Raw genomic sequence first — 20,354 nt, forward strand, 5'->3', positions numbered from 1 at the left:
AAACTGATAGAAAGGGAAAGAAAAACATTTCTTATACTATTTTCCTATCATGTTCCCTCCAACCCCCCACCTCCCCCCATCCCCTGTCTTCCAAAGCTGTCTGAATGGTTGGGGATATAGTTCATGACTGAGCACTTGCCTAACATATATAAAGCCCTGGGATCATTACCAGTACCATGAAGAGTAAAAGAAAAAGCACTGGAGGCAAGCAGAAGAATAGTCACGCAAAATGGGTTAGCCAGGAGCTGAAACTTGTTTCTGCTCTGCTTTCCCTTTCTCCCACGTGGACTTGATGGTGATGCTTTTGTCTTTGTTCCTCTGGTACCTGAGTGCATTTTGATGGCAAGAGGGTGGATATTGTCTGGATTCTGTGTGGTCATCAGGCCTTGCAGCTGTCCTTGTCATGTTGCAGAGTGCCTGTTCTGTAGACAGTACTCCATGGCCCCCTGCCTGCACAGTGCTAGTGCTCATGCATGATGCAGGATGCTACAAGAAGCAATGCACACAGCCACTGTTTGGGGACATTTGCTGCTTACTTTCCTTGTGAAGTTGTTTATGTCATAAAGGAACTGGAGTGTTTAAAGAATATTCTGTTTTTGCTTATTTTCCAGATGCTTCACAGCTTCATGGGAAAGGGCCTGTTGTACCGAGGAAATTGTGACCACTTTGGAGGATAGAATCAAATGACGTAGGTCTAGGAGGAAGCCCAACATGTAGGTCTCTGATAACAGACATTTGCTGTGCTCTTCCTGCCCTCTGCTTTTATTCTGGAGCAGGAATGAGTTTGAGATGGAGCACTTCTTAGCACTTCTGATGGGCCTTCAACCAAGGGGCAGCTTGTGCTGCTCACAAAGCACTTACTGACCTGGTGCTCGGGGCCTCGTGGCTTTGTCGCTGGACGACATCAAGGGGCAGCTCTGGGCTGAGAAGTGTGCCTAGACTGTGTTGGGAAACATGGTGTGCGTGAGCTCCTGTGGCAGATTTGTTGGCTACTGGGTTCTAGATCTGTCCAAGTCCTGGTATTTGGTGTATCTCAGAGCTCCCTACTGATCAGGGACCCCTGGCCACAGTAGAATCCCTGGATGGTTGTGATTCTCTCCCATCCTCAGGCTGTGTGCTCAAGAGGACAAGACCCAGGCCAGAGCCACAGGTGGGAAATCTTGCAAAATACTAAGAACACCTAATGTGTGCTCTTGTAGGGGCCAGTTTCTCCTTAGAACATGACAATGAAGCTCTTATAGAGAAAAAGATCTTTATAGATTCAACAATCGTAGTAGGATTTTAAAAGACACCTATCTTGGGCTGTTTTCATCATTACCATTGAATGCATTGGATAGAATGGGACTGCTCTTCACACATCACATTATAGGAAGACTTAATTCCAGTGCCTTTTTGGTGGAGCAGACTTTGACAACTCGAATCTATCCATTCAGCCCACTGAGTGGATCTGAGATGAAGACCTTTTTTTAAAGCTAGTCTGTATTTAAGACAGTTTTATTTAATTGGGTTTTTTTTTATGACTGCACATCATAATCTGTGCCGTCCTGACTTGAAAGTCATCTGAGCCCCCAAATCCCAGGTTCCCATAGAGCTACAGCTCTGTTTTGTTTTTCTAGAGTTTATGCAGATGGGCTGCAGGGAGCCCATCAGTCCTCTGTGTCTTGAGCCCAGGGGTTCCAAGCCACAGGTAGACATTCCACTCTGTCTTATTCTTAGAAATCTCTCTGGCAGAGCTGCAGGACAGGCCTCTCTGAAGCCTCTGCCACAGAAAACAGGTCTGGGGTACTGGTGCTCTCTGGACAGTGAGCTTCTGTGTGGTCTTAGGGGGATGTGCAGAGAGTCTGGAGAGTCGACAGAGGACAAAGATAGTGACTACAGAGCTTCCATCACTAGGCTATCACACTCACCCAGTGTCTATTTCATATGGACTTGGAGGGCCGTTGCCTATCTTATAAATCTACCACATAGTGGGTCTGGCTGACTGCCTAGCCAGACAACATTTAGGAAGGTGATCAGCACTCAGTGTGCACCCAGGGTGAGTCCGGTGTGCTTTTGGTTCCTGCCTCAAGGGTGTGGAACTCAGTAGCTCTCCTTTTCCACCTTTTTGGGAGCAAGACCTTTGTCAGTTCTTTGGTCTGGCCTCTGTTCTGATTCCTTTTGTATGGAAGAACCAATTGTTTTCACATTGGGCCATGTGGATTCCTTATCCTTTTATTACATATATTTTTTGCAACTTGGATTTCCAGTTTGTTTACAGAATAGTCTTAGGTAGTAGCAAAAAGAGCCAAAGAAGAGATTTGTATAGCTGAGCTCTAAGCCGAGCTGAGGCCGCCAGCAAAGCTGAGCAGTGGGAACTCTCCAGGCTCCTCTGCCCGTCAAACAACGGGCCCCAGCACCCCACCCCTTTGGTGCTCCCTCCTCCCCATGTGCCACTGCGTGTGCAGCTAGAGCAGGATGCCCTCATCTTTAGGAATCTAGCGATGCCTCTTGCCTCAGGGAAATGTTTCTTTGATGGGGAGTTTATGAGATTTCTTTTCCTTGTTTATGCTTTATTTGTGGTAATGAAAGAGTGAGTGACTTAAACAGCCATGGCGGGGGAGACCTGCGGCCTGGCTACAGCAGAGGGTGGGGGTAGAGAGCGCTCAGTGGGATGCAAGGGTTTCTTTGGTGGGTGCAAGGCTCTGAGCACTTAACCAGGCGTGGCCGTTTCTTAGGTGTGAGAGGGGCTGTGGCTTTTGTGCAGCAACTATGTTGGTATTAGGGGGTGGTGTGGAAATTGTTAATCTTGTATAAAGCAACTCAATAAATTGTTTTGAGGTTTCCAAACTGTCTTTCCTCATTCTTTTGTATTTGCAAGTGATTCTTTCATGCATAGGAGCCCTGGTGTATATGGAATGCCCATTTGTGACTGAGAGCTAAGTCAGCCTCCTGTAAAGGAATCATACTTGCTTGGAGTTAGAAGCAGCCACCAGATTTTTATTTTCATGCTACAAATAAAGTTCCCTATCACTTCCCATTTTCTTACATAATACTTGAGATACAGAGAAGCAGAAATTTGATGAACAATCAACCTTCATATATCTAAATGCCAGTGAGATAATGAGGACTTATAAGGCACTGAAAGTAAGGGTAGCACATCTTCCATTACTAAGATCTTTTCACTTCAGAAGTAGGAAACAGTTGTTGATACCTGTCTTTCTGGCACATTTTTCTAGCTTTCTAGCACCAAGAGCCAGGCATTGTGGGTTCTGAACACATTTTCAGTCTGTCTCATGGGAAGAGTCACTATTACTGAGCGGGCACTGCTGATAGTTTGATCCCAGCCAGAAAGTTGAAATGGTGAGAAGGAAGGTCAACAGCCCCGACGACCCAGTCTTGAGTGAAAAGTCAGAAAGGAGGCCTTCCGCCCTCTATGTCACTGTGTATATGACATGCTAAAGCCCATGCTGTTTTGGTGAATGTGTCTACAATATTTCCTCATGCTATAGTTTCCAGCTATAAGCACCAATGATGGGAACATATAGGAAAGGGAGAGAAGAGACTATCAAGGTTATTGATGTGGGACAAGTCACTCACCAGACTGAATAGTGCTGAGCTGAGAGTTGCCTATCCAGTTGGTGTCTGTGCTGGTACTACAATAGCTGCACTGTAATCAGCCTGATACAGTGTGGATAACACCTAGCTCAGAGGCCTGCATGAGGACTGGGGAGCGGAAGACCCCCAGGAGGTTGTAAGCCAACCACCCCCTTCCAAGGAAAGCCAGGCAGAAGAGTTGGACCTACTTCTGCCCAGAAACCAAGACTGCCAGCTCCTGAATGGACATATCCTTGTTGATGTAGCGGTCGTACTGAGCAGGGGTTAGCCTTCCACTTTGCAAAGCATCCTCAATAGAGAACTTCTTGCCAGACTTCCTGTCATGGATCACTGATGACTCCCCATTAGGGCCTTTCACTGATATCTCCTCCCAGTCGCACTCCTGGCTTCTGAGCTTCACAAACATGTTCCAGTCGATGAGCCCAGCCCTGTGGGCCTCCTCTGGGGACAGCTCGCGGCCTGTGTCAGGGTCAATGACTACTATGGAGCGCCTCAGGTGGTTCTCCCTCTGCTCTCTCTTGACGGCCACAGAGCCCAGGCGCCTCTGCAGTTCATCAATCTCCAGATCCTTGTCCTTGGACATTTTCTTGAGGTCGTCCAGTTCCTTCTCTAGGGACCACAGCCTAGAGTTGAGGTGGCTTCCAGAATCCACTGTGGTGATGTTCCTTAGATCTCGAGTTTCTGTTGTTGCCATCTCAATCTCTGATTGGAGTCTCCGGGTCTCCAGCTGTAGGCTTTGCCGCTCTAGCTGCAGCTTGTGGTTTTCTTCTCTGAGGAAATCCAGTTCCTTGGATGATTTAGAATTATAGAATTCTAACTCAGATAACTTGGCTTCCAGCCTGGTCATCTCTACATCTAGCTCCCTCTTGCTCCGGGTCTCCTCTTCCAGGCTCTTCTTGAGCCGCTGGATCTCTTGTTCAGTGTCGCCCTTTTCCACCTGAACGCTCTCAGAGAAGACCACCTTTTCCTTGACCTCTGTCTTCTCCAGGGCGGCCAGCTTTCTACGAAGGGGTTCAAGCTCGCCCTCCAGTAGCTGCCTCCGGTGCCGCTCTTCCTCCAGCTGGGCTCGGAGCAGGGCATGTTCCCTGGTTTGCTGTGGGTCCTGCTGCAGCACCACCTTCTGTGTGTGGGTTACCTTCTCACCTGCCTTGGCCTCCTCCTGTTCCAGTGCAGCCAGCCGCTGCTGAAGCCTCTGCACCTCCAGCTCAGCTGCCCTGCGTGCCTGCCGCTCACGCTCCAGTTCCTCCAACTGCCGCTCCAGCTCTGCTCGGCAGTGCTGTAGCCGCCGCAGCTCCACACGCAGCTTGTCAATCTGCCGCAGCTCGGCATCAATGCTGTCTGTGAAGGCAGTCACCTCAGCTCTTAAGTCTGGCTCATCTTCATACTGTACCACCTCCTGGCGTACAACCCTTTCTTTGCCCTGTGCCAGCTCTTCCTCTTTGCGTCGGATCTTCCCTTCCTGGGATGCCCGTTCCCCTTCTAGGTCCACCTGTTTCTTCTGTTCTTCCAACAGCTTTATGCGCAGAGACTCTACCTCCTTCTTGGTTTGGGGGTCTTCTTGGAACTGCAGGATCTCCTGGACTACTTCTCTAGTCTGCACCTGTGGCTTGGTGTCCTTCAGGGCCTGGATCTCCTGCTTCAACTGGTAGATCTCCAGGTCACACCTTTCTATTAGCCTGGTCTTGTCCATGATCTCTTCCCTTAGCCGCTGGAGCTCCTGCTCGGTCTCTGGGTCCGTCGTGTATTTAATGACCTCTTTGGTCACTTCTTTGACTTCCACCTGTGGTCCACGCTTCCGTAAGGCCTCTAGCTCACTCTGGTAGCTCTTCAGCTGCTCCTCAGCACCCCTGAATTTGCGCTCCTGCTCTACCAGCTCCAGGCGGAGGTTGGCCACTTCACTTTCTGCCTTGGGGTCTGGCCGCACGATCTCCCGGACCTTCTCCTGTACCACCACTTTGGCATTCTCCTCTTCCAGTGCCCATATCTTTCTAAGAAGCTCTGTCTTCTCCCGCTGGCCAGTACGTGCCTTGGCAGCCTCATCCTCATATTGGCGGGTGAGGTCATTGACCTCCCTCTCTGTGGCCGCATCTTTCTCTACCTTGAGCACCTCCTTGACGGTGATCTTGCCTTCTGCCATGGCCCGTTCTTTCTCCAGTCTCCTAAGCTTAGCCTGCAGGAAACTCAGCTCCTCTTCCTGCTTCTCCCTGAGTGTACCCTCCTGCTCGTACTGCTCCTGCAGCCTCCGGTATTCTGCTTCCAGCTGAGGGTCATTCTGCAGCTTTACCACCTCCCTCTCAGTGACCTTCTCCTGCACCCTGCTCTTCTCAGCAGTCAGGGCTGCCACGCGCTGCTGTAGAAGGAGCACCTCTGCCTCACGGGCACCTTTCTGCCGTCGCAGTGCCTCCAGCTCCTCCCGAAGCTGCAGTACCTCATCCTCCTGGGCTCTGTCTGGCTCAATGCGCAAGACCTCCTTGACCACATATTCTTGTCCCCCGTCCCTGGTCTCCTGCTCTAGGGACTTCAGCCGGAGCTGTAGTGCTCCCAGCTCCTCCTGCAACAGCTGGTTCTTGTGTTGTTCATCAGCCAGGGTCTGCTGCAGCTGCTGGAAGCTCTCTTCCAGGGTGGGGTCTGGCACCTTCTTTAGCACCTCCTTCCTCACCAGTGACTCCTGAGGCCCCTGATCCTTCAGACTCTGAATTTCCTTCTGGGCACTCTTGACCTCATTTTCCAGCTGCTGCCTTCGCTCCATCTCCTCCTCCAATTCCTTCTTAATCTTCCATGTTTCCTCTGTGCTGGAGCCCAGCTTGCCCCCTTGCAGGGTCTCATGGGTCACTCCTGCTTCTGGCTGCTATGGCAGAAAAGGCAATGAAAATATGGTTAGAAACAGGCAGGTCTGTTCACCTAGAACAGGTTGGGCTAATCCTGTGATCTTCTGTTGATTCTACAAGTGTAACATTTACTCTTAAAAATTGATGGGCTGGAGAGATGGCTCAGAGGTTAAGAGCACTGGCTGCTCTTCAAGAGGTCCTGAGTTCAATTCCCAGCAACCACATGGTGGCTCACAACCATCTGTACTGAAATCTCATGCCCTCCTCTGGCGTGCGGGCATACATCGAGGGAGAATGTTGTATACATAATAAATAAATCTTTTTTTAAAAAAAAGAATAGTAAGTGCTGTTAGCTGCCATGCCATCTTTCCAGCTCCATATAAATAATAAATAAAACAAATAAAATAATAAATAAAAAGTAAAACAAGACAAAAACAAAGAACTATGAAAAACAAATGTTTAGGGCTGGTAGATTGCTCAGCAGGTAAAGGTGCTTGCCACCAAGCTTTCCAACCTTAGTTTAATTGCTGGAGCCCACATGGTGCAAGTAGAGATTGACCAACCATGAGGCTTCCCATAAATAAAGTAATTAAAAAACTATAGTTAAAAAATATTAGCCAAATGTGTTAAGTCATAGTTGTACTCTAGTACCTAGCAGCTATAGGCAGGAGGGTTTGCCTATAGCTGCTGTTGTAGAACTTCGGAATCAGTGAACTCCAGAGTTTGTTTGTTTGTTTGTTTGTTTTTGATTTTTCGAGACAGGGTTTCTCCGTAGCTTTTTGGTTCCTGTCCTGGAACTAGCTCTTCTAGACCAGGCTGGCCTCGAACTCACAGAGATNAAAAAAAAAAAAAAAAAAAAAAAAAAAAAAAAATTGAATAGGGCAAAATTTTGCAGGCACAGAGGAGTTTGAATTGACCCCCGTCTCCCACCTCTGCCCTGTCCCTAGGGGATGCCTATTGTCCTTGGAGACATCTTCAATGTATATTTTTAGTGAGCTCTATGTTTACTTTTCCTTTTTTTAAAAAAAAGATTTCTTTATTAATTATGTATAGTGTTCTGCTTGTGTGTATGCCTGCAGGCCAGAAGAGGGCATCAGATCTCATTACAGATGATTGTGAGTCATGTGGTTGCTGGGAATCAAACTCAGGACCTTTGGAAGAGGTCTTAACCACTGAGCCATCTCTCCAGCCCCACGCTTACTTTTTCTATACAAACAGTAGTCTGTTCTGCCGGGAGGGGCAGAGCACCATCTTGACTCAAGGTGCCACATCACTGTTTAACAGTTTAAACCAGCACACTGCCGAGGAGTGTCGAATTACTTCTAGTTTCTTGATGTCAGGTAATCCTATCATAAATGTCATCGAGTCCTAAAAGGTAACTTTTGGAGCTAGAAGGATCAAGTCCTTGGAAGGACTTGAGTTCTGTCCCCAGCACTGATAAGAAAATGTTGAGTGTGGTGCTCTAAGTGTGGGTGCACTTGTAATCCCAGTTCCGGGGAGGTGGAGACTGGAAGCTCCCTGGGACTTGCTGGCCGGCTAGCCTGGCCTAATTGATAAGTTCCAAGCTGATAGGAAACCTTGTCTCACAGGAGGGAGATGGCATTTCTCAGGATGACACTTCAGTTGTCCTTTGCCCTCCACACACAAGAGCATGTACATGCACCTGTACATGTGTGAATCTACATAAACATAACTATGCCGTTAAAAATAACTGCGGGCTAGAGTTCTTAACAGAGGACCCTGGTTCAATTCTCAGCACTCACGTGGTGGCTCACAACCATCTGAAACTCCAGTTCTCGGGGATGCAATGTCTTCTGACCTCCTTGAGTACCAGGCACACACGTGGTACACATACATACATGCAGGCAAAACACTCATAAAAAATCAAACAAAGAAACCTTTGCTAGGTCCTCAGGAAATGTCTTCTGAATTGGTATGGAAGTTACCCAATGCTAGTGTAGAAGACTGGCTCAGACCAGTATTTGCATTGGTTCTTAGAAGTGTCAACAGAGGACACTCTTCATTCACGGCCTTGTCTCTGAGGCAGGGGAGTCTTTATCACCTGTAGAACAATCGGAAGTGTTCTAAGATGAATTACCTGTCTCAGGAGATTCATTGCAAACTCCAAGTTCTGCAGCCTCTGTCTGTTGATGGCATTGACCTCCGTGAACTTGGCAGCAAGAGCAGCTTCCTACAGAGAAATTATAGGAGAGCAGTTAGCAGGCAAGCCAACAGGCAAATCTTTTTTTTTAAATATTTATTATGTATATAGTATTCTGTCTGTGTGTATGCCTGCAGGCCAGAAGAAGGCACCAGATCTCATTACAGATGGTTGTGAGCCACCATGTGGTTGCTGGGAATTGAACTCAGGATCTTTGGAAGAGCAGGCAATGCTCTTAACTGCTGAGCCATCTCTCCAGCCCCCCAACAGGCAAATCTTTCCAAATACTCTTTTCACACGCGTTGTGGTCTTTACTGTTCTCCACTACAGACTAGTACAGAGGAGCAAGATGGGAGCTTTCGTGTGTCTGGCACTGGGCTAGGACCCCTTCCAGACCGCCTCTTAGTGATATTGATATCACAGCCCCAAAGCAAGTTCTTCCTCCTCGTCTGTGGGTATCACAGAGGCCTGCATCCAGAGAGCCTTTGGCAGTCGCTACTCAACTCACCTCTTCCTTCACCCTGGCAGCAGGAGACTGCAGCCTGGCTCTCTTGTTCAAATGGCTGCTCCGTCCATTCTCCAAGTCCAGCAGGGACCTCAGCTTCTCTGCTTCAAGCTCGTAGTCCTGGGTAAAAGACAGTGCAGTGGTCAGCTAATGGCAGCAAAGAAGAAGCTACAATGATTTATGCTCCCTCTAAGGACTCTGACCTGGCCTTGGCCAGGAACTGGTTTTAAGCCTTCACATCTTCCTCACATCTGCACCTGAGCTGGCTGCCAGGAGGTTCTGAGAGCTACTAAGACGTTGATGGTAAGCTGCTACCTCACTCAGTGACATGCATATGAGAAAATATGCTCTGCAATTCCCACTACCGCAGAGACACAAACCGAGTGACTCTTGAGGCTTTCCAACAGGTCCAGAGGCCAGATGCTGCTGCTTCAGTGAGCACTGTGTCCTGAACCTCTCCTGCTTTCCTCCACCACAGACCTGGATGCTTCCCATCAAGTAGGCTTGATCATTCACACAGATGTTTCTGCATAAGGCTTTGCTACCTTGTTTTCCTGTTATAAGTAGAGCTATCACATGATTCTGTTTGGAGTACATTAGTCCGTTGTTTTGCTTTGCTTTAGGGTAAATACCCCAGAGTTTACTGTTTCAAAGAGTATAACTGATGATATTGGGTGCCTGGTGCCATATCGTTTTGTCAAAGGGCTGGACCTACACATGGCTACTGCCCGTTTTCCCAGCAACCTACCCAGGTTTCTCTGTATCTCTCTCTCTCTTTTTTTTTTTTTTTTTTTTTTTTATTTTTCGAGACAGGGTTTCTCCGTAGCTTTTGGAGCCTGTCCTGGAACTAGCTCTTGTAGACCAGGCTGGCCTCGAACTCACAGAGATCCACCTGCCTCTGCTTCCCGAGTGCTGGGATTAAAGGCGTGCGCCACGGCTCTCTCTGTATCTCTTAATCAAAAGCTCCTCCTGTGTGCTCTAACAGGGTTCATGACTCACCTTCACAGCTTGCTGGTACTGCTGGGAATCCATATAGACCTTCTGCACCTCTTGTTCCCTGCCTGCTATCTCATCAAGCAAGTTCTGTAAAACAAAAGATACTGGAAAACATGTATGTGCGCGCGCACACGTATCCACACACACCCATCAAAAGTCTGAATCCATAGTCAACATACTATAGTTCCAAGTGTAGTGATGACTTTCTTGTATACATGTGTTCACCACAAAGGGCAATGCCAAGGCCTGGAGCAAGAGCCACGAAGATGCTTATCTGTGCCAGGAAACAGGTGTTTATTGTGCTCTGGAATGCCAGGCAGTACTCTGACAGAGCATGTAATCCTCCAGTGAGCTTGGGAGCCACGCCTGAGGAACTTGTTTGAGAATGAGGAAACAGAAGCCCAGGAAAGGACAGCAAGTTGAATGTCAGCCATCAGGTTTCTGTTTCTCTCGATCCCTGTCTGTCTGTCTGTCTGTCTGTCTGTCTATTTCTGTGTGTGCACATGTGGAGGCTAGAGGTCTACATCATGTGTCTTCCTCTATTGCGCTCTACTTATTTTTTGAGACTGGATCTCTCACTGAGCCTGGAACTCAATCAATTTGGCTCTGCTTACAGGCCAGTGAATTTCTGGGATTCATTGTCCCCCTTTCCTCCTTATAGACATGCTTAGCCATGCCTGGCTTTTTAAGTGGGTTTTGGGCATCAAATCAGCTCCTCGTGTTTGCATGGCAAGTACTTTTCTGACTAAGTCACTTAGCCCCGGCCACTGGGTTTCTGAGGTCCTTATGGCACTGAAGAGGCAGGAAGCCCAACCTTGATAATGAGATCTTCCCTACAGGGTTCCACATGAGTGTCTGTTGGGCCAAGCCCTGTGAAGGGCACCGAGAGGGAAGAGGTGACAGAGACATGCGGTGCTTGGGAGGTGACACTGAAAGCTGTGGCCTAGTCCTTTGTCTTGCCCCATTGGGATTGAGGACCTCTGATCCTCCCAAACATTGCAAAGTAGAAGCAGCCATATTACCTTCTGGTTCTTCAGCTTGGTCTCCACCTGGCTGAGGCTGTCTGTCTCCTGAGGCTGGTAGCTGGGGGTGTTAGCCAAGAACTGGAGCACTTGGTCATAACCACGGCGGTACTCATTGTAGGCAGCCCTGGCACACTGCAGGCTCTGGACCCTGAGGAGACAAAGCCAATCAGGTCAACATAGTCGGCAAAAGCCTCATTGATCCCTCTGTTTGGGGGCTCTTTCTTGGTTTGTATTGTGTAGGTAAATAAGTCAGATTGACTGGTCAGTGAGCTCCAAGGGGGCCCACCTGTTTCTGCCACCCCAACTCTAGGATTGCAAATCTCTGCCACCATGCCTCCCTTTACATATGTGCTGGGGAGAAAACTCAGGTCCTTGTGTTTGTGTGACAAGGACTATTCTGACTGAGGCTATCTTCCTAGCCACTCTGAGTTTTAAAAGAGAAGACAGGCCAGCTGTAACTGAGCTTGGAAAAAGTGGATGGTTAAGCGTGGATTATTGATGGGAGGGTTAGGAGCTGCATCCTAACAGGCACAGGTGCCCAATGTGTATCACTTGAGCAAGAGAGGCCATGGTGGAGGCTGGGAAATCCTCTAATCCCCTCAAGATGAAAATTTCAGCATTGCTGGGGTGCAGCAAAAGCAGAACTTATACAGTGTTAAATGCTTCCATGAGGGAAGGGAACCACCTTGAGACAACAACAATCTAAGTTTCCACCTTAAGTAAAGAAGAACGGAACAGAGGAGGAGTGGATGAGGAGGGTGGGAGGAAGTGGGAGGCGAGAAGGGAGGGGAAACTGCAGTCAGTATGTAAAAAAAAAATGGGGAAAATGTTATTTAAAGCTGGGCGGTGGTGGCAGAGGCAGGCGGATCTCTGTGAGTTCAAGGCCAACCTGGTCTACAAGATCTAGTTCCAGGACAGGCTCCAAAACCACAGAGAAACCCTGTCTTGAAAAAAAAATGTTATTTAAATAAAATAAAATAAAATATAAAAGAAAGAAAAGAAGAGACAGGTACATTAAACCCAGTGTAAGCTGCATAAAGGAAGCCAAGGGAAAGGAACACAGGAGAGAAAATTCTGGAATACCAAGCTCTTTGAAATGATCATAAACCTATCGACCTCAGACAGACTTACTAGGAACAGCCACTTTAGCACACAAGCAGAAGTGGAGGAGACAACACGGACAGCACAGCCCTTCTTGGATGGAAGAAAGACAAGCAACAGCCCACACTGATGCTGCCACACCCACCTGCCTGGAGAGACGTGCAAAGATGGGTGGGGCTAGGGAGGCACTTCAGTGGTGCAAGCCTGATCACCCGGGTTCAGCTCTCCAGACTCCAAGCAAAAGCCAGTATATAGTAGCAATGGAGGGAGGTGGGAGGGGGTGGGTGCAGGTGGGAGGAGGTGGGAGAAGCACAGGAAGCTCCCAGGCAGCTAGCCTGACTCAGCTAGCTTGACTTATGCAATAGTGAACAGAGACCCTGTAAACAAGGTAGAAAGTAAGGACTGACATCCAAAATGATCCTCTGACAGAATTCTACACATCCAATGGCATGTACAATCATCATACATACACAGTCACACACACACATCACAGTCATATACATGCACACACACGTTGCTGATGGCTTAGCTGGGGACATTGCACTGACTTTCTTATTTTGTGTGTGTCACTTTTTTTTTTTTCTTAAAGAGGGTACCAGGGCTGGAGAAAAGTGAAAAGTCAAATGCTGTGCATGCGTGAGGACTGGAATTTGGATCCTCAGAACCCATGTGAATTCTGGGTAGGCATGTGACTCAGCTGTAACTTCAGCTTTAAATCCCCAGAGCAAGGCGACCAGTGTGAATCTCGCTATATTGGTGAATGCTGGGTCTGATGGAGAAAGCCTGCCTCAGTGGATAAGGTAGATGAATGATCAAGGATGATTATTAATACTGTCTTCCAGCATCCACTTGAGCAAACATACGCCTGTACCCCAAACACATAAAAACATGCTTATGGGCATGCACACATCACACACACATACAAACACATATAAAAAACAAACAAGGGGCTGGAGAAATGGCTCAGAGGTTAGGAGTACTGACTGCTGTTCCAAAGGACCCAGGTTCAATTCCCAGCACCCACATGGCAGCTCACAACTGTCTGAAAATTCAGTTCCAGGGGATCTGACACCTTCACACCAATGCACATAAAATAAAGATAAATAAATCATAAAAAATTAAAAAGCAAACAAACAAAACGAAGAATGGTCTTGGGTGACACCAGAGGATCCCCAGCCTAGTATCTCAAGGCAGGCTGGCCAAGCCAGGCCCTTGTCCCAGCCTACTTGTCTGTGGTACCCCCTCACCTGCGTTCCACCTGCTGGCTGAGGTTGTTGAAACGCTGGTTCAGCTTGTGGACCTCGGCCTCCTGGCGCTCCAAGTCAGGGCAGTGCTCTTGGAAGCGAGTGGCCAGTGAGTTGGAGCATTGCTTGGCCACCTGCAGGTTCTGTTCCACCTCACCCAGGAGGGACTTCTCAGCCTGCAGCTCAGAAGCCATGGCCTGCCAGATGGGCAAAGAGACAGCAGCTCCCTAAGAGCTCCCTAAAGAGCACTGGGGCGCCCTGCTTTGGGAGGAGGTTCAGGCCTAGGACCAGGGAGAATGGCTCAGCCTCCACACTTATAAAGTCTGGGCCACTTTTGCAACATCCTTTTTCATGACAATAAACTAACACTCTGAAAGTCACCTTCTGCAGACTGTTGAAGGGGCGGCATATGTGCCTGCCCTCCTCCAGCCATGAGGTCCTCACTCAGCCCAGTCTCCTTGCTCCAAGGCTGGTCATGAAAAGGGGACAGAGAAGGACTGCAGGCCACTCACCGAGGGCCTCACTGCTCGGGCAGGCAAACCTGTGTCCAAGGCCACTGGTGTCAGTGACTGGACCTGCTCACAAGCTGCATGGCCGGGATGCTACATATGCTCACCAGAGCTTCCGAAACCGGTTTTCTGCAGAACTGCCAATGTGAAATACTGGCCTTACCCGCACCTCCCTCCCTGGGCTGGGGGCTAGAGAGATGAATCAGTGGTTAAGAGCACTGGTTGCTATTCCAGAGAGCCCAGGTTCAATTCCCAGCACCCACATGCGTAGCTCATAACCACCTGCTGTTAACTCTAGTCCCAGGGAGACCCAATGCCCTCTTCTGGCTTATGTGGGCATCAGGTATTGGTGCACAGATACATATGCAGGCAAAATACTCTCGCATACAAAATATAATAAATAAAACCTTCCAGGATACACAGATGTGATCTTAGGAACAGCCATGTTACTACCTATGTTTGTAACTCCCAGCTTGACACACCAGATGCTCTGAACCTTCAGGACCCTCACCCTCATCTGGTGATGGAGGCAGTTGTCCTGAGCCCAAAGCTAGGACTCCATGGTCCCAAGATCCTAGGTTTACCTCCAGCTCCTGCCTCTTGTTGTCCAACATGTGGCCATTTTCAGGCATTGTGTCATCCTGGATCAGCCGGTTCTCATGTGAGGCCAACAGTTCCCTGCCCCGCTGAAGACTCTTCTCCAAGCGGTTGGCCACATCCACCCTAAGGACACAGGTCACCGTCATATGTGTAGGGGGCAGGTGGCCCCTTGACCCCACCATGACCACCCTCCTGTCCACCTGCCACCTACTTCTTCTGGGCTGCATCTAGCAGCTGAACCAGTCGTTCATATTTCTGGTTGGTGTCTTCCATCCGGGTCCTCAGCAAGGGGGTAGTGCCACTGCCCGGGAGGGCCTGCACGAAGGCCTCACACTCGGCTGTGCGCTGTGTCTTCTCTGGCTCAATCTGTAGCAGCTCGCTGCTGATGTTCTATGGGATCAAGACTGCCCAGGTCAACCACAGTCCAGCAGCTCTCTTCCCCCAAGGATTTGCCCTGGGGCAGTATAAATGGATGAGAAGGCCAACCTCCCTGGGGTGTCCATCTGGGGCTCAATCACCAGCCCGGTGCTCTGTGGTTTTGTTTGTTTTTGTGTGTGGATGTGCACACTCGTGTGTGGGTATGTGTGCATGTATGAGAAACCACAGGTTACCCTCAGGTGCTCCTTGGAAGCCTTTTACCTTGCTTTGACAGAAAGAGAGAGGAGAAAGAGAGAGAGAGAGAGAGAGAGAGAGAGAGAGAGAGAGAGGCGCAGAGAGAGGCAGAGGGAGAGAGGAGAGTGGGGTGGTACTAGTGTGTATGTGGAGGCCAGAGGCCAATGCCAGTTCTTTCTAGAACCTTATTTTGTCTTCTGAGACAGGGTCTCTTGCTGAGAACAGTGTGTACTGATTTGGTAGACTTACTAGCGAGCAGACTTCACCCAAAGTCAGAATTGCGGACAAGTGCAACCATGCTGGGATTTTTTTTTTTTTTAACCCAGGTGCTGGGGATCTGAACTCAGGTCCTCATGCTTGTGTGCGGGCGCTTTACAAAATGGGCCTCTCTTGTACCTTGTCTTAGTGTTTGACTTTGACACAGGTCTTTTACTAGGATCTGGGGCTTGTCAATGAGGCTGGCCCGTCAGCAAACCTCCAGATCCTCCTGACCCTACCTCCTCGGCAGTGCAATTACAAGGGTATCCCACAATGCTAGCTTTTTATGTGAGTGGCAGGGACTGAATCCAGGTCCTCATTCTTGCATGTGAGTTAAGAAGGAAAGCACCCTGCTGACAGAGATCTTCTCAGCTCCTGGGTCTATGTTTTTAACGAGCATCTGGTGCTAGTGAACTGTAAAGACAGTGACTCAGACAACAAGCAGGGTGTCACTGGGCACTCAATACTCTACACCACCCTCCGGAAGAGTCCACGGGATCTTAGACAACCTGCCGGGCAGATACTGTGAATTACCCAAGCAATGACTCCAAAGAGTTTGGGAAGGGATACTGTGGGCCTGTGCCCCTGTGCCTTCATCAGAGACCACAGGATTTTTCTGAACCCTTACCTGTCTCTAGGTGACAGACCCTACCACAAAGAGTTGTCAGGCAGAAGGCCGTGAAGGCAGCTGGTGGTATGTGGAGACATCTGCTTCTTGCATGGTAGCTGCAGTACTCGAATGAGGACCAGTTGGCTTTAGAAACCCTGGCTTGGTTTCAGAAGTTTATCTCAGAGGAAGCAGAAGTGAACTGGGCCTTCGGTTCCACAGCCCACAATACCCCTTGCTCACAGCCTCACTCAGCAGGTACCTGTTAGGATCCCAGTTCCTGCTATCATCATTATGGCCATGATCTCAGGCTGCAAAGCCATTTAGAAGCAGTACCAGGTCACATCTAGGGGCATGGTCAAGTACCAGGTCAGGACATCTACTTGGAGCCTGCTCCTTGCTGCCTAGCCACCATAACTATCCAGCACCTGCTTTGAATGTCTTAAGATGCCTTAGAGGTAGAACCTTGAGCAGGAGCCCCAGAGGGTCAAGGGCCCAACCTGAGCCCCAGCCTGGTAATACCTTGAGGTCCTTGGCCCGCTCAGTACTATCCTCTATTGCCCGTCCCTGCTCAAGCGGTGGCCGTACGATCGCTGTGATGGCCTTCTCCTGTCGGTCCAGGTCACTGGCCACTTTGTCCAAGCCAGCCAGCAGCTGTCGCCCCTGCAGATCAGAGGCATCTGTTGGAGAGAAGACAAATTTGGTATGGCAGGAGTATGAGGCCCCAAGAACCAGCTGGGACTGTGGGCTGGCCTGGCCTCCCTCTCTCAACCCTCTAGCCCATCCCTGTCACATGGGCTATGCACAGCACAGAGTCTAGTCCGGCCCCTCTTCCATGCCCCTGACCCCTTCGCAGGAAGCCCTGGTACCCACCTCCAGGGTTCTCTGTCCTTAGCACCTCATGCCGCTGCTGGAGTGTGTGTTTGCTCCCAGCTGCCTTCTGCCGCACACTCCGGTACTGGCTGCCCAGACTGTGGGGACAAGAATGTACTGGGAACCCAGACCTCATACACACCACACTCCTTCCGGGTCCCCAGCTTGGATTGGAAAACAGCCCGTGGGAGCCAAGCAGCTCCCTGGAGGGTTTTGAAAAGTCAAAAGGACTATGTGGTGCTGACAAGACGGCGCTTGCCACCGAGCAACATGACCTGACTCTGACCCCCAAAACCTACATGGTGGGGAGTGAGAACCCCAACTCCAGCGAGTTGTCTCCCCACCTCCATACATGTGCTGTCACATGCAATGCACCCCATCCCCATACGTAATATAATAAAAATGCCATGCGAGCCACTGTGACAAGGTTTGGGAGAGCCTCTTCTGCCTTTGTCCTTTCCCCGGCTTTACCTTTCCTTGCAAGCCCTGCTACCTAAAACCATCTGTTCACTAGTGTTCTCTAACATGTGACCTCTAAGGGGGCCGTGCACAAAGGTGCTTGACAAATGTCTGAGAAATGAGTAAATAAAGGCATTCCCTTGAGTCTACTCATTGAGCAAAGAATTCTCAAGTGACCGAATGACTTACTACCGAATACTGACATCAAGGGGCCAGGGCCCAGGAAGGCCAAAACACAGATATTAGCAAAATAAAATGTTGAAAGAGCTTTCCAGGGAGGAAAGGTAGGAACCCTACCTACTAAGTCTGCAAATGAGGAGCAGAATCAGTAACACAGCACACAGGTGCTGCGGGCAGGATGTTTAAGACTTGCAAAGGCCCAGAGGTATGAAGACAAAGTGCTTGCTGTACTGGCCCTCAGCCAAGTTCAGCAAGCCAGCCTAAGCTACCACTTTTCCTGGAACCTTTAAGGGAGGCCAGGATGAGAGGGGTTGTTGGGGGATATTCGATCCCACTGTGAACCCCGAGTTTGCATTTGTGTTAGTTAAATAAAATTAACCTTGGGTCAGGAGGCTGAATTAGCAACTAGTTGACAGAAAGTAATCATAGAGCATCAGAGGGCTCTGGAGCTGGGCAGTGGTGGCGCACGCCTTTAATCCCAGCACTCCACTCGGGAGGCAGAGGCAGACAGATCTCTGTGAGTTCGAGGCCAGCCTGATCTATAAGAGCGAGTTCCAGGACAGGCTCCAAAGCTACAGAGAAATGCTGTCTCAAAACAAAACAAAACAAAACAAAACAAAAACAAAAACAAAAACAAAAACAGAGGGCATCTGGAAGGATAGAGAGATGCACCAGAGTAGCAGGGAGGAATCTGGAGTGGGCAGGTTTTTTGTTTTGGTGGAGCAGAAGGATGTTCTCCTTCAGAGATGCCAACAAGGAGAGAAGGTTAGCTAGTTGCTACTCAACATCTCTTAGCTAGCAGGTTTTCAACCTAGCCTTTGAATCTCAAGTCTTACTTATAAACAGAATGATAGGGACTTAGTTAAAGGTACCTTTAGTGGCAGTAACAGCCAGTGCCTGCGGGAACAGAATTCCCACCAGGCTGTGGCCTAAGCAGCCAGGGAAGCAGGCCAGTAACTCTGGAGTCACAATGGCTGGCTGAACTAACAGTAGATTAAGGCACAGTCACTGTGCCAAAGATAAAACAACAAGGTATGAGAGAAACATAAATGAGAAACACTGAGAGAATGCCCAGGGTTGGAATGGACGAGGCCTGCAGAGCCCAGGTGTGGGTCCACCCTCGCACCCTCCTGTACCTGTCAACAAGAGCCAAGGCCTCAGGGTCGGTGGGGGGAATGATGAAGCAGACAGCTGGGGCACTCAGCTTCTTCCCGGTGCTATCTGTCAGCTCCCAGTTCTCCCCATTGTTCTTCTGCAGAGTGTAGCTATAGCCCCGAGAGATCAGGCCCTGGTGGTGGGACAGACCCGGCCATTAAGATTCACCTCAGGCCTGAAAGCCCAGTCTCCCCTGCCTCAGTCTTATTCCGCCTCTTCCTCAGGCCACAGAGTCATATGGAGCCAGCTAAAGGGTGCACTGTTGATGCTGCCTCCTGCCTCTACTGCTGGAGTACTAAGCTTACAAGTCTGTGCATCATCCATGGCTGGTTTCTGCAATGCAGAGGACTCCAGGGCCTCATGCATGCTAAATCAGTGTTCTACTCACGGAGCTACATCCCCGCTCCCCAGTTTCACTCTGGGGAACCATCCCTTCCTACCCCTAGTCCGAGTGGGATACCTCTTCTATAGTCCAGTCTCCAGATGGACAATATGGTGGAGATCTGGCCAGCGAGAAGTTGGCAATCCCTCAACCACAGGGATAGGTTAGAGGTGGCTCATATTACAAAGAGGACCAATGAGGGGCTTCCCCAGGACTCCAGCTAGAATGGCTAGGGTGGTCAAGCTGGTGAGAAGACGGCAGGGCAGTGTGGACAGGGAAAGAGCATGGGGAGCATATTTACCCCCAGGTGAAAGGGTGGACAGAGAGTGACAGCCATGGGAGATGGTTGTTTGAGGTCTCAGGTATAGCTAGCTACTCCTGAGTGTGCTGTCCAGGTCCAGGTTGCTTAGGGTTCCAGCTAGTGACTGACCTGGTCACCCTCGAAGTCACAGAGGGCCTCCACAGGAATGGGCTTGAGCGGTGTTTCACGGCGGTACTTGAGCGGCACCACCTGCTGCCCTCGCCTCTGCAGCCCCCGCACCACGTCCTCATACTTGTCCAGAGCCTTCTCCTGGTCCTGGAAGAGCAGCACAGGGCCAGGTAAGGCTGGCCTCTATGTCCCGGGAGGAGGATGAGGCAGGTGCTGGGTGGGATCTGCTCAGGTCCAGAGCAGGGGAGGTGTGGGGACACCTTCTCTGGCCTGGCGGGGTCCCAGGCTGTCACTCACATCCAGTTCCCGCAGCAACAGTTCTATCTGGTACCGGTCCTTGAAGTCGGGGTTGTATTTCTGGTTCAAGTCCGAGTCCACCTTGTGTAGCAGCTCCTGAGCATCCTTGATGTCCTTGTGAAACTGGGGGAGACCCAAGGGTACATCACAGATGGAAACCTGCCACAAGTACCTCGACTTCTGGCCACGGCTTTATGCTTATCTCCTAGGTGGGCCTGAGCCTCCCACTCACTCTAAATCTAAGATGTGACCTGTTTGAGCCATGGGTTCAGCCTGGCTCCCCAGGGTCTCTCCAACACCCCACTTCTATATTGTATTTCATTAGATGCCAGTAAGTTCAGGTTTCTGTGTGTTCCAGGAACACCCTAACAATACAGTCATGTGCAAACCTTCAGGGAGGGGAGTACCCTCCATATGACAGGTACCTCTTACAAACACCTGACCCAGTGGAACCACTGGCGTAAGTATACTCCATGGGTTTACACACTAACAAGATCACCTGGCCACGCGTTTCCCAGAAGCCATCTGTACTGTTGAG

General features: G+C 49.7%; 2 protein-coding genes across 4 annotated transcripts in view; one reads left to right on the top strand and one right to left on the bottom strand.

The window, feature by feature from the left end:
• Ubn1 (ubinuclein 1) overlaps positions 1-3,372 on the top strand; it is a 33,745-nt gene extending 30,373 nt beyond the window's left edge. For all 3 annotated transcript variants that reach the window (XM_050162959.1, XM_050163121.1, XM_050163041.1), the window contains one exon: positions 612-3,372. In XM_050162959.1, the coding sequence (XP_050018916.1) occupies positions 612-661 (50 nt within the window). In that variant the 3' untranslated portion in view covers positions 662-3,372. The remainder of the gene's footprint in view (positions 1-611) is intronic.
• Ppl (periplakin) overlaps positions 2,956-20,354 on the bottom strand; it is a 51,458-nt gene continuing 34,059 nt past the window's right edge. The window contains exons 10-22 of the mRNA XM_050162868.1: positions 19,817-19,939; positions 19,520-19,666; positions 18,689-18,840; positions 16,914-17,011; positions 16,563-16,720; positions 14,775-14,953; positions 14,548-14,686; positions 13,458-13,651; positions 11,107-11,257; positions 10,088-10,171; positions 9,092-9,208; positions 8,521-8,613; positions 2,956-6,442 (exon numbers count right to left, since the gene is read on the bottom strand). Coding sequence (XP_050018825.1) covers positions 3,779-6,442; positions 8,521-8,613; positions 9,092-9,208; positions 10,088-10,171; positions 11,107-11,257; positions 13,458-13,651; positions 14,548-14,686; positions 14,775-14,953; positions 16,563-16,720; positions 16,914-17,011; positions 18,689-18,840; positions 19,520-19,666; positions 19,817-19,939 — 4,299 coding nt within the window. The 3' untranslated portion in view covers positions 2,956-3,778. The remainder of the gene's footprint in view (positions 6,443-8,520; positions 8,614-9,091; positions 9,209-10,087; positions 10,172-11,106; positions 11,258-13,457; positions 13,652-14,547; positions 14,687-14,774; positions 14,954-16,562; positions 16,721-16,913; positions 17,012-18,688; positions 18,841-19,519; positions 19,667-19,816; positions 19,940-20,354) is intronic.

This window comes from Alexandromys fortis, unplaced genomic scaffold (genome assembly GCF_014885135.2).
Source record: "Alexandromys fortis isolate MF-2015 unplaced genomic scaffold, M_Fortis_MF-2015_v1.1 scaffold_29, whole genome shotgun sequence".
NCBI lineage: Eukaryota > Metazoa > Chordata > Mammalia > Rodentia > Cricetidae > Alexandromys > Alexandromys fortis.